Source organism: Fundulus heteroclitus, chromosome 5 (genome assembly GCF_011125445.2).
Source record: "Fundulus heteroclitus isolate FHET01 chromosome 5, MU-UCD_Fhet_4.1, whole genome shotgun sequence".
NCBI lineage: Eukaryota > Metazoa > Chordata > Actinopteri > Cyprinodontiformes > Fundulidae > Fundulus > Fundulus heteroclitus.
Genome location: NC_046365.1, coordinates 23,319,278 through 23,332,355, shown reverse-complemented (window position 1 = coordinate 23,332,355; position 13,078 = coordinate 23,319,278). Strand labels below are relative to the sequence as shown.

At 40.9% G+C, this 13,078-nt stretch overlaps 1 protein-coding gene across 1 annotated transcript in view; it reads left to right on the top strand.

Moving 5' to 3' along the window:
* Positions 1-245: 245 nt before the first annotated feature.
* The window catches only part of nomo (nodal modulator), a 28,045-nt gene continuing 15,212 nt past the window's right edge, over positions 246-13,078 (top strand). Inside the window, exons 1-14 of the mRNA XM_012870156.3 lie at positions 246-465; positions 1,004-1,093; positions 1,184-1,229; positions 1,334-1,434; positions 4,002-4,108; positions 4,232-4,304; positions 5,496-5,648; positions 6,429-6,566; positions 8,645-8,734; positions 9,021-9,126; positions 10,533-10,683; positions 10,766-10,943; positions 11,979-12,120; positions 12,225-12,356. Of these exons, the coding sequence (XP_012725610.2) occupies positions 310-465; positions 1,004-1,093; positions 1,184-1,229; positions 1,334-1,434; positions 4,002-4,108; positions 4,232-4,304; positions 5,496-5,648; positions 6,429-6,566; positions 8,645-8,734; positions 9,021-9,126; positions 10,533-10,683; positions 10,766-10,943; positions 11,979-12,120; positions 12,225-12,356 (1,663 nt within the window). The 5' untranslated portion in view covers positions 246-309. The remainder of the gene's footprint in view (positions 466-1,003; positions 1,094-1,183; positions 1,230-1,333; positions 1,435-4,001; positions 4,109-4,231; positions 4,305-5,495; positions 5,649-6,428; positions 6,567-8,644; positions 8,735-9,020; positions 9,127-10,532; positions 10,684-10,765; positions 10,944-11,978; positions 12,121-12,224; positions 12,357-13,078) is intronic.

Below are 13,078 nucleotides of genomic sequence, written 5' to 3'. Positions count from 1 at the left end.
ATTAAATGTTGAAGTAACTCATTTTGTCAAGGCGTTATTATAGTTAGTGATGGCTGTGGCATAATATGTTATATTATTTTGCCTTCATAAAAAGTAGTTGTTTTTATATTAAATATTTCTGGGGAAAATATACCTGTTTTTATAAAAACATTTTTAAAATGATTTGTCCGAGTCATTATGTTTCCTCCGGCCCGCCAGACGGCGCTGTTGAGCACCTGGATCTGTCCTCTGACTGACAGCGGCAGCTCAGCTGGTACCCCCCCGGAACCGGAGGCAGCGTGCTGGGTGGCCCTGATCGGTCTGTCAAAAATGTTGCGAATTACCATCCGAGCAGATGTGGGATCTTTTTGGTTCTTGTTCTGCGTCGTCTATACTCAGGTCCTGGCCGGCTCCTCGGAGGACATCGTGGTGGCTTGCGGTGGATTCGTAAAATCTGACGTTGAAATCAACTACTCCCTGATCGAGGTGAGATTAGCTAGCCGCTAGCTGCTAGCTGCTAGCTGTCTTATCGTAGTAAGGCAAAGGTTCGGCGAAGCGTTTTGTATGAATGACCGCATAAAAACGCACCAGGAATATTCAATTTAAATTAAAAACCGCATATTCAGTTTTCAGAAACCGTATTATACAAATAAATGTAGTTTGATGAGTGTTAAGCTACGGTGGACGTCTGCTTTTCTCTTTTTTGTGTGTGCGTGTACTATAGACTTTTGTTTTAAATGTGTTATGTGAAATAAGTGGTAGATTATTGTGCGTGTTCTCCACGTGGCCGCCACTCCTAATCCTGATATCTGTCAGGGTTGAGGAAGCCCTTAATTGCTCCTCCTAATCCTGCTCCATTCAAGCCTCCAGAGGATTTCAACACACGGTCATTTAAACCTGCTAAATCAACCTTAAGTTTAACACCCAACTGCATTTAAAAATAAAAAAAAATAACAGAATTACAAGCCTAATATAAAGTCCCATTTATATGAAGTGCTGTTTGTGTGTCCTGATTGGTCCCCAGATTAAACTGTACACCAAACAAGGCTCCTTAAAGTACCAGACTGACTGCGCTCCGATCAATGGCTACTTCATGATCCCCCTCTACGACAAGGTAAGAGACCTCCCTCACAGCACGGCCCATCTGACCCATCATCTCTGGAACAGACACGGGAAAGCTCACACGCATCTCTACGCTTTGCAGGGAGACTTCGTTTTGAAGATCGAGCCCCCCCTCGGCTGGAGCTTCGGTAAGGAGTGTTCTCGCCTTTACCACCTCAGGTTGTCGGCGGGCTCTGTGCATGTAAGCGGGTGTCAGTCCCTGACTCTTGCTCCTGGTGTTTACCGTCAACAGAGCCAACCAGTGTGGACCTGCATGTGGATGGAGTCAGCGACATCTGCACCAAAGAAGAAGACATCAATTTTGTCTTTACGGGATTCTCGGTCTCAGGAGCGGTAAGGCTCCTTTTGGTGGTTTTAAAAGCGCTGTATTAAAACGAACGATGCTTCGCGACGGCTGAAATGAATAATCAGAAAGTTACCACATTAGTAGATCATTAAATACCATTAGGGAGCCATTATTTCCCTGAACAGGTGGGATTACTGTCGGTCAGTGGAAGCGGCAATGCCGATCCTACTTCAGTTTCACTGCATATAGTGCAGATAAAAGAAGCTCAGGTCTCTGAAATGTTCCTGCAGCCAGAGTGTTAACGATAACGACAAAATGAGGATGATAATACTGTATTCTATGCATGTGCCAGTATGAGATCCTGCCAGGATAACCTTTGTCAACAAAGTAGAGTTTCATCATATCAGCACATGTGTACGTAGAAAAGTGTGCCATGATCTGCTTTAATTTAAAACATAAAACTAAAGATTACGTTTACCACTTGCAGGCACAAATAATGATTGCAATTCTGATAACTCGAACTAGAAAACTGTTTTATTTTGGGGACAGACACATGAGCAAAAATAAAGAATAGCAGTTTAAGATCTGATTTACAGACTTTTTCTCCCCTGTTTTGATTTTTCGCTCCTTATAGCATAACACAGGGTTAATGATTTGCTATAAAGCGGTTACTTATTCAGGCCTTCTGCTTGGGTAGGTGGTTGGTTCATGTGAAAAAAAACATGGAAAACGATTTTATGCTGTTTTTGTTTCCTGCGACCAGAAATGATTCCTAAACGCCCCATTTGTCTTTCTTGTTAGCAAGGGAACACTGTTGAAGCCTTCTTTCAGCCAGCTGAGCTCCAGTGCGCAGCAACGGTGCGATGGAGAAGCTTGAGTCTGTTGACTGGTTCATGTGTACTATATGTACAGTTTTCTAAATCCTCTGCCCTTTCTTTCCAATGGCGGTTGTTAATGGTTTCATATTCTCTGCCTTCCTCTCTCTTTTGGTCCTCTCCCATACCTATAATGTCACCATTTCAGTTTAACATTTCCTATGCTGCACTTGATTTGACACTAAAGGAACATGAACAATTCGATACGATTCTCGATACAGCTCAGCTTGATTTGATTTGACTCCAGTATCGATATTTAATACTTTCCAATTAATGCACAAAGTCATTCTATGAACAAAACCAGTCAAATATTATATTTATGTTCAATTTATGGAACACTGATATATTACCAGGAAAATAAAGTGCATTTGATTCAATGCATTTAATGTATCACAGAAACCAAAAATGTGCCCAAACGTCTGATTTTAGGGACAAAGGCGCCTCTAAAATCCTGTCGGCCATTCCGCAAATTCATCTCACTTGCACTTCCTCTCTGTGAACAGTGATGGCGCGCTGTAATAACGCCCCCTAGGGGTTGGGAGGTTTATATCGATATCGAAAGCCAGAGTATCGATATTAAATAATTTTTAAAACCATCAATATTAATCTTTGTATCAATTTTTATGCACAGCCCCAGTGTGTGCGATGTTTTCCTGAGGTGCAAATGAGCAAGTTTGCAACTAAAGAGCTTATACCTGCAGTGTTATCTATGTTAATAAGGCTTTTCTTGACTAATAGAATTTCACGTTTTCCTTGAGCGTTGACCTTTCAGTTCCTGTCTTGGTAACTCACCCCCCCCAAGAATATCACTCACCAACTCAAAGTGTGGCAATACAAAAAAATGTGCTGCATGGCATGTATAGAGGTAACAGAAACTGAACAGGATTACAACATGATGTCTATTTAGTCATCAAAGCATGTGATTCCAAGTTGCTTATCTCTTTCATTAAAGAAATGCAGAGTATCAAGTAATAGGATGTTTGGCGAACAAAACATTTCTGCAACAGGAACATTTTGATCAGGCTTCTTCGTTGTTCTCATAATGTCGGGTCACCTCAATCGGTGTATGGCAGCTCCAAGAAACGACCCCATTGTGATGTCATCTGACTCATATCTTAAAAATGTGGTTGTGGCGTATTACTGAATAAATGTCAAAACAGATTTAGCTGTTTTTTTTTTTTTTGTTGTTTTTTTCAGAGAAACATGGTTTCAAAACACTTGACTTATCAGAGGTGACTTTTATTGCTAGATAACAAAATCTTTCCGGCAGGAAGCAGAAGTCAAGGTTTGGGACATAAAATTGTGTGCCGAAAAACCCAAGAATCCGTTCAATCTAAGAAATCTACAATCAGTTCAGAAAGCGATCCTTCGCCTGCATTCAGTAAACGAAAAAAAAAAAATGCAGAAAAAAAAAATTCTGTAATGAGAGTTTTAAGGTTGCATAGTTTCGACAACCTCAGGATCATCATGCGTGGAACAAAAATAGTTTAAATGTTCTTCAAGAGTCTTGGTAGGGAAGTAATACGTGTTTGCAAAGTCTGATTTCTGATTGGTTCGCAGTGCTGCTTTTACGAAATAAGTACGCACGATTAAATAATACAACTGTGTATCCAGGCTGTTTTTTTTATTTTTTTTCTTAGTTGAAGGCAAGCTAATGCTCCTCCGACATGGTTATGAGGTGCAGTTTCAGAGCTGCTTCTGCTGTAATATTTTGTTCCCCCTGTGTAATGTCTGCCTAGGTTCTGAGTAAGGGCCACCCCCTGGGCCCCGCTGGAGTTGAAGTCAAACTGAGCCGAGCGGGATCAGAGGAGAAACTCAAGAGCGTTTTCACACAGCCCGGAGGAAAGTAAGCGCCCCCGTAACTCCGTGTTTAACAACGTTTTACACAAATACCTCTGCAGAAAGGGAGCCGGTGCAATTATCTGCTATGAAAAAGACTTCAGCTTTCTTCTTTTACTTGTTAATGCAGGTACACCTTCTTCAAAGTGCTCCCTGGAAGTTATGATATCACAGCCACCCATCCCTCTTGGTCTCTGGAGAAGGTTGGTGTAATTTAACGTAGGAACATTTTTTTGGTGCTGTCATTTTATCAAGCTAGGTAGATTTTGGATAAATGGCTGCATCTTGTGAGGATAGCTCTATGTCTGCAAATGATTTAGAAAATTGGTGTCGGATTTGCACTGTTAGTTTTGATGATATATCTGTATCAATATTAAGAACGACCACTAAGATAACTTGACTTTGCCTTTCCAATGCAGTTGAAATTACAAATGTTTACATTTATGGTCAGATTTGTTGTTGAAGCTTTCCAAAATCATATTTTAAAACACTATTCATCAGCAAGACCGACATGGGACCTAAAAATAAAGAGTTAATCAAGTTGAGCAGATCCTTAAAGGGACAATTCATTGTTCTTTTTTTTTTTTTACTGCACCAAAGGCAATTTGGTTGCGCAGCTTTGCTCACCATCTTGGTACGCTTGTCAAATTCTAAATAACAGGATGCCAGCATGTTTCACTTCTGAAACCTGTTTAAGTTTCCCACTTTGCATTCAAATCAAAACAGTAAACTAAAAATCAAGCAACTGTAGAAAAAACATTTTCTTTTCTTTATTTTTCACATTGAACCTGAGACTTGAGATCACATATTATGCAGCAATAGATTGTACGATTTACCAACTGTATAAATAATCATACATCTGGAAATCTGGACCAGAACACGATGTGGTTTAAGCAAAAAAAAAAAAAAAGAAAAAGAAAAAAAAAAAAAGTGGGCCAAAACCTGAGCCTTGTGGTACGCCTGTTTTCACAACAGCTATAATTTCTCGCCACTTGTAATAAGACATTGTTTACAGCGTATGGCTGCATTGATATGGCTGCTAAGCCATATCTTTGAAAACGTTACACGTGATTAGAATCGACTTTGTAAAGTGTCTTGAGGTGACGTGTTGTGAATTGGTGCGATATAATTTTTTTTTTTATTGAAATTAATCGCTCATATCTGAATAAGGGCAGCTTTAGAGGTTTTAATTGATATTCTAAATCCAGGTTGAACAGTAAATTGAGGGTAAAAAAAAAACGCTTCATTGTTCACTTCCTTGCTGTGCTGATAAGGTTCCTTGTCAGGTCAGCGTGGTTCTCTCTAATGATCTCCTCGACACGCTGTCCCTGACAGGGCGGTCCTGCTACCCCTTCACTAAGCCTGACGCAGCAACCTTTCCTGTCTACGCGCAGAGTAAGACCGCCGTGCTCGTCTCCAACGCCAACGCTCTGGCCACTGAGCAGCTGGTGGTCGGAGGCTACGACGTCTCTGGGGAGGTCCGCAGTGATGGAGAGCCCATGAAGGAGGTCACCTTCCTGCTGTACTCGGCCACGGTCAGGAAAGAGGTAAACCCAAGTTATTCAGCATGTTTCCAACAGACGGGAGTAAAACTGGATCATAAAGTTCTTGTCTTTCAAACTAAACCCAAAAGGTATCAGTTTTTGGCTTTACCTTTGTAAAAGATGACCAACATTTTAGTGGAATCCAAAGATATGAATACAAAAGAAACTGGAATGTGTCCATAAGTTGCTTTTCCAGATATAAAATGGTCCTATTGTTGTTAGTTGTGTGTGTTTGTGTATGTGTGTGTGTATATATATATATATATATATATATATATATATATATATATATATATATATATATATATATATATATATATATATATATATATATATATATATATATATATATAATGATGATTCCTACAAAGTCTGAAAAATCTATGACATTTAGTTTGAGTATTAGCAACATTTGGAAGGGCATAGAAAACTAAATAAAAACATGGAAAAATATATGTTTCAAGATGTTATACCTTGGCCGCTGTCTAAAAAATCTCTATTTATTGGTTTATTCATCCATCCACCCATCCATCCATTTTTATTATTTCTGCAGTTCATTCCTCTATGCATGCATTTGTTCATCCCATTTTCCATTTATCCATCCATCTGTTCATCCTTGCATTGATCTGTCCAGCTCCATATTTAAAGCCTAAACACCGTAGAAACATCCGTCATAAATTCGCAGTGAACTCTTGAACATGTACTTATTTGTAACCTTTAAGATTATGTTGATTATAAAGTGGCACTTGCCGAATGAAACGGCTAATTTTTATTCATTTCCAGGACATCGCTGGCTGCAACACGTCCCCCGTGGACGGCGCTGATCACGAGGGCAGCTCCCTCGTCTACCTGTGCAGCACTCAGTCGAGGAACGACGGCACCTTTACTTTCCCGTCGCTGGCCAGCGGCGAGTACACCGTTGTACGTTCTCCTGCTTTTCTCTTTGCTAAAAACGGCCACAGAGCCCGATCACTGCCTCCATTCCGTCTAATCGTCAATCAGCGAGGTTTAAAACTACAGCTGAGCCTCATCAGTAAACTCTGTGTAACCGTTTAAACGGTACGCACAATAGTCTAAAGAGCTCCATTTTATTTGTGTTATTTTGCTTAAGGCAGTTCATCTGGGTGGCGTTGGAGCACACATTTTTTTATTCATCAGGATGGGAGTCCAGGGCTTAACTAGGAAATATTTTTTAGGTCTATTTTCCTGAACATACGCTTTTGGGAGCAACTTCTGCAACTAATACACTTTTTACTACTAAAGGGCCTTTTGTCAGCTGAACGCTTTTATTGTGAATCATAAATTAAGAAAACTTTGCTTTTTAAAAGTTACTTTACAGAAGCTGTTTTTAAATGGTAGCTCACCCCCAAATCAACAATTTTGTGCCGATAAACTGCTAACATGGTTGTCTTATAGTGCTGGTTACATATATTGGTCATTATTTTGACAAATTAGTGCATATTTGTTAAAATCCTGCTTTTGTGTCTAAATTAACCCGTATGGCGCCCTCCTAGGGTGGTCTTGGGTTAAATTTCGAATCTGCATTGCTATTGGTTTAAAAGTCTTTGTGATTGAATTTGGAGAAACTGTCAGTAGCTCTGTCACTGTGGGGTATAAAAGCAGCTACATCTGAGGAAAAAAAACAACAACAAACAGCTCTGTCTTGTGCCTCCGTAGCTGCTGCACTTTTCAGACCCTTTTACAGACTGTTTTTTTTTTCTTTTTTTAAAAAAAGGTGACTAGCAACAAATCTGCCGACTTTTTACCTGCTGTTGGCAAATTTTCGTAAAAGCACCAGTTGTAATGCAGTTAAATGTCTTAAGGCAGCACCCTACTCCCTCAGTGCGGTCTCACAGGCAGACTGCTGCTGCCTCTTCCTGAAACCTGCAGTCAGAGCAGAGAGGAGATCAACCACACTCCGGTTCCACTTTGCAAATGAATCATCCAGGCCCCAAGCTGTTGTTGATCCCGCCCTGGATTTCAATATATTATATAGTTGGACCGATGCTGTCCTCCACTGCCTCGGTAGCACTAATAAGACTGTGACCCGCTGGGCTTCACAAAGACTTCACTTTGGTGGAGTTTTTCAAATTTGTCTAAGAGCGGGGTTATGCTTTTACATGGGAGCGAGTTACACTTTTTTTGTCCTGCCTGAAGGACTAAATGTAGTTATTTAAAACATTTTATTGAAATTGTTTCATGTGAAATTTCTTATTGAAAGAGCTGGCTGAACCTCGCGCACATACACACAGCAGTAAGTCATTCCTTTTGCAGACATTGCCTAATTATTTTGCGTTTTTTTTTTGTCAGAATAATATCAGCGCTGGTAAAAAATAAAATAGAAAGTAAGAAAAACAAAAGAGAAAGATTTCAAGATGGCAGTGAATGCTTTGAGGCAATAAAGCTTCCCAACAGTTAACAGGAAAGAATAATATGGGAAAAAAAACTAATTGCCTTCAGCACTTTTAGACCGGAGAGCTTTGTTTGGTCTAAATCTAAATGTGTAGGTCTAACTCAGGACCGTATAGACTTAATGTTCCTGTTTAACTTTAAGGTTAAAATCAGGACCGTTTCTCATTGGGGTCATGCTATGTGACCCGGATTTAATGTTTAATCGCTTCCATTAAAGCATCATGTAGTGACATCTTTTCACATAAGCGTACAGTCGTTTTCAGGGTTATTTTTAAGCCATATGTATTTTCAAACGTTTGCAGTTTTCAGTTTAGACCACTAGATGCCGCCACATCCTACTTGCTCAATTTTTACAACAAAGACCAAAGGTGTTTTAAGACTCTGATACTTCCCTATACTGTATAACCACCCAACCCCTCTGAGCTAGCAGCTTGATTCTCCAGCAAGAATCACACATTCTATGAGAACAATATTAACAATGATAACAATAAAGAATATACATTACCAACATTGTGATCAGATTGTTTCAAAGTAATAAAAACGTCTGTTTAATGTGTGTATTTTCTGTCCTCCTCCTCCCGGGCCAGGTGCCTTTCTACAGAGGAGAAAGGATCACTTTCGATGTCGCACCCTCTAGGATGAACTTCAAGGTGGAGCACAACAGCTTGAAGCTCGAGGTAAAAAGTTCAAACGCAGAATCCATTTTCCATTTGCTTTGTGGTTGATTTGATAAGAGTTGGGCAGAGAAAGGAACACTTTGGTTTATCTTATAAACCAAAGTCCACATTAGAGTGAACTTGCGTTATTAATCCACTACTATGACATTTGAAAGCTGAAATCTCCTGTTCCCTCGTGTTTGTTGAAGACAAACCAGCAGATCTTATTCAGCACCGACATTTATGCACACTAACATGCTGTGTCTAAGGACGTGCTGTAAGGCTGTGTATGTCGCTCTGTGTTCAGCCCATCTTCCGCGTGATGGGCTTTTCTGTGACGGGCCGAGTCCTCAACAGTGCCGACGGGGAGGGCGTGCCCGACGCCGCCGTCTCGCTCAACAATCAGATCAAGGGTAAGCGTTGGAGCGTTACGTCTCGTTTTGTGTCACGTGTGAAAAGTTCTTAATTGCACCAAATGGCCAAAGGTATTGTGTCGCTCCTCAAAATCATTGTGTTCAGATGATTTTTGTGGCCGCGCGTGTATAAAATCCAGAAGCTAGGCTTGCAGGAAGCCTAGCTAAAACCAGTGTTGTAGTCAAGTCACTATGCCTCGAGTCCGAGTCCAGGTTCGAGTCTCCAGTGTTCAAATCCGAGTCAAGTACAAGTCATTAAAAAAAATCCGAGTCCGAGTCAAGTCCAAGTCGAGTCACTATTGATCAAGTCGAGTCCAAGTTCCGCACTAAAGTAAGCATAGCCTACATGTTTTTAAACTAAAAAAAAAATCCACACTCCACCACATTGCACTAATAATTTAGATTTTAAAATCATACACCAAATAATATTCTAATGACATATTAAAATTATAGCCTGATGATATAAAAAAAAAAAAGTCGAGTCTTTTTCTCAATTTCCGAGTCAGAATGATCTGAATGTACGAGTCCAAGTTCGAGTCATCAGTGCTCAAGTCCAAGTCAAGTCACGAGTCTCTAAATTTAGCTAATGACTCTGACTCGAGTTCGAGTCTCGGACTTCGAGTACTACAACACTGGCTAAAACATTTCTGGACAGAAGTGGGAGACCAGGTAAAAAGCTACAGACCTCCAAACTTCAAGTGGCCTCCAGATTAGATCGAGAACCGAGCAGGTGCCTCCCAACATCATGCTACCAAGTTTAATGTGAAGCTTGGGTGCTGCGGTGGAAACCAAGAGACCAACGGACTCTCTCTGTCTGGTAGTCCATTAGATAATTCTGCCTTTGACACTTTCCAGGAGAAACGGTCTGACTTTGTTTTGTCAAGTGTAACATTTGCTATAAAGAGGATTATCTGTGGGATTGATTTTCAGGATTCCGTCCCCAAATTACAATAGTTTGCATTCAGTTTCAGTTATATAATTGTAAATCAAACCACTTAGACGCCTTCGTTTAGTCCCAAATTAGAAGCCTGTGACCCTCGACACAAACCTCTGCACCATCAGCCACCATGTGACCGTGGTTTCTTACAAACATACACTGTGCAAGATATTTTACTCTCCATGGACTAGAATAGCAAGCATCCGAAGCCTCATTCAAGGCACATCTTGAGTTCTTCTGTTGTGCCACCCCTTGACTGTGTGCCGCCCTGGGTGGTGACCATATAAGAAACTTCCCCAACAGGCAAACAAAAGATATTCTTAATTTGCAGTTTGACCACATGGTTCCTGTGCCGCGGCTTCATAGAACCAGCATAAAAAGAAAAACACCGGTATGGTAGTGTCTGGTAGTTTTCTGGTAGTAAACACCTTCTTAGGCTGCGTCCTCCTCCTTCCTGTCGTTCCTGCAGTTGTCAGCAAGGAGGACGGCTCCTTCCGGTTGGAGAACATGACGGCCGGCGTCTACACCATTCGCGTCAACAAGGAGCTCATGTTCTTTGAGCCAATCACGGTGAAGATCGCCCCCAATACGCCCCAACTCCCTGATATCATCACAGCAGGGTGAGTTTGCTGTCTTCCTTCATTTAAATAGAGACCGCCGGATGTGATTCCTTCTAAAACTCCTGATGTCGGTCGAACGCAGGTTCAGCGTTTGTGGCCAGATCTCCATCAGTCGCCTGCCTGAGGGCATGAAGCAGCAGGGCCGCTACAAGGTCACTCTGAGCCACCGGGGCCAGGACAAGGCCCTCAGCTGGACCACCGATTCGGACCCTCAGGGGGCCTTCTGCTTTCAGGCCAAACCTGGGAACTACAGCGTCCAAGTGAGCCTTATGTAACTTTTGGATTTCTCACAATTATATCAAACCAGCTCTGCAGGGGCTCTTTAATCGGATAAACGGTAATTTAATTATTACATTTGTTGTAAATTTGCGAAAAGAACTCAGTGGAGGCCCATAAACATTTACTTAGAAATGTAGAAGCTTTGCCAACCTGCAGTGTTAGACAAGAAAAAAAGTTTTTTACAAGGGAAGAATGGCTTTTCTTTAAATGAGCAGAGCCAAGTGAGTACTTTGTATGTGTAGAAAATCATAAAGAGAAAAGAAATGGTTCCATTAGAAGAAAAGAAATGATCATTACTGTCCCTCAGTGGGGAAACTCAGGTGTAGCAGCAGCAGCACTGTGGTTTGGAAATAGAAGCATGAAGACACACAAAAGTAAAATTATAAAAACAAGAGACGGTACAGTAAAGACAAATTTACAGCATTAGTGGAAAATATTGTGCAGTTATTGAAAATATCAAAGATTCTTTATTCTCAGCCCGTGTTACCATGATGAAATTTCTTTTTGGCCACATGAAAAAGACAAACCAGCAAACAGGCAATGGACAAGGGTTACGGTGTTTTTTTTTTTTTCTTTCCTGTTATAGAGGTCAAAAGATTAAAGAATTAAAAAGATGAAGATTCAAGAGTTTGTATGAACTAGTTGTCCTTCATGAGTCACAGATAATAAGGTGCTTATTGTGCAATGATGATTTGAGGCTTCATTTACAGAAATGTGTATTTAGATGTTCTGAGATGATAATAGTGTGCAATCAGAGATAAAGAAATGGACAATGGAGTGGATAGCCGCGTCTCAGTTAGCATAACTAAGCCAAGGTTGTCCATTAAACAGTCTGCTCCGTTGGGTGTACAAGCGAGACAAAAAAAAAGAGCTGCTGAAATAGACTTCCTGCTCGTTTGCTGGAGGAAGTATTATTCATTCTTTCGTAGAAACCGTATGCAGATATTACACAGTTGTTAATATGGACCTACCATGGTTAACCTGCCAGGATTTTTTTTCTTTCTTTCTGTGTTCAGGTGTCTCTCCCTGAAGCTGAGGTGAAAGCAGGTCTCGCTCTTCAGCCTCTGACCCTGGAGGTGTCGCTCGTAGACCGCCCCCTCACAGACCTCCTGTTCACCCAGTTCATGGCCTCTGTCTCAGGAAAGGTTTACTGCCTAGGTAACCGCCTCCTCAGTTCGTCCTTAATACGGGTTCTTCATCAGCCGTACGCTGATGAAGGCTTCTACCTGTAGGCTCATGCTTTAGTCATTGGTTCCTTCCAGCTTCCTGCGACGATCTGTCTGTAACCCTCCAACCGGTGAGTCGGCAGGGGGAGAGGAGGACGGTGGCTCTGTCCGGCAGCATCGACGTCCTCAGCTTCAACTTTGACGACGTTTTGCCTGGAAAATACAAAGGTTGTTTATAAAAATTAATCATTATTCAAGAAAAAAATAGTTGATTCTCTGCTGAACTATTTTCTGTCGGACTTAAGGCTTGAAGATTTCCTAGTCTACTCTACTCTAAACATTCTTCTCTCTTTTGTTTCTTTGGTTACAAGTTTGGCTCACCATCGTGCTTGAGGACCCGTCTACGACGTAACTTCAGTGTCCTGGACTTAACGGCATATTTTTTTCTATTGAGTCCAAAGGGTTTCAGTCTGGACTGATGGATGTCCATGACTTTATTTCTCATCTGTTCTTGAATTTCTTTAGATTGTGGATCTATGAAGTGGTGCTATTTCTCGATACATGTTGCCGAACAGGTTCTGTACAAGCAACTACCTGCACCGCAAAAAGGGAACTAAAATCAAGTCAAATCTTCTTGGAATGAGTGTATTTGTCCTTAATTTGAGCGGGTAAATAAAATTATTTGCCAATGGAATGAGTATTTTTACCCCTACAATAACATAATTGGATATATCGCACTTGAAATCAGATGATGGAGATGAACTGTTCCCATTTTAGATGCAAAAATCATATTCCATTTTCCTGCTGAAATCAAGGACAAATACACTCATTTCAAGAAGGTTTTTCTTACTTTTAGTTCCCTTTTTGCAGATTTACAGGGTCGGCACTAATTGCGGCCGTAGCTTGTAACCTCGGGGCGATAACGACTGATTTGTGGTTTAGCAACCATG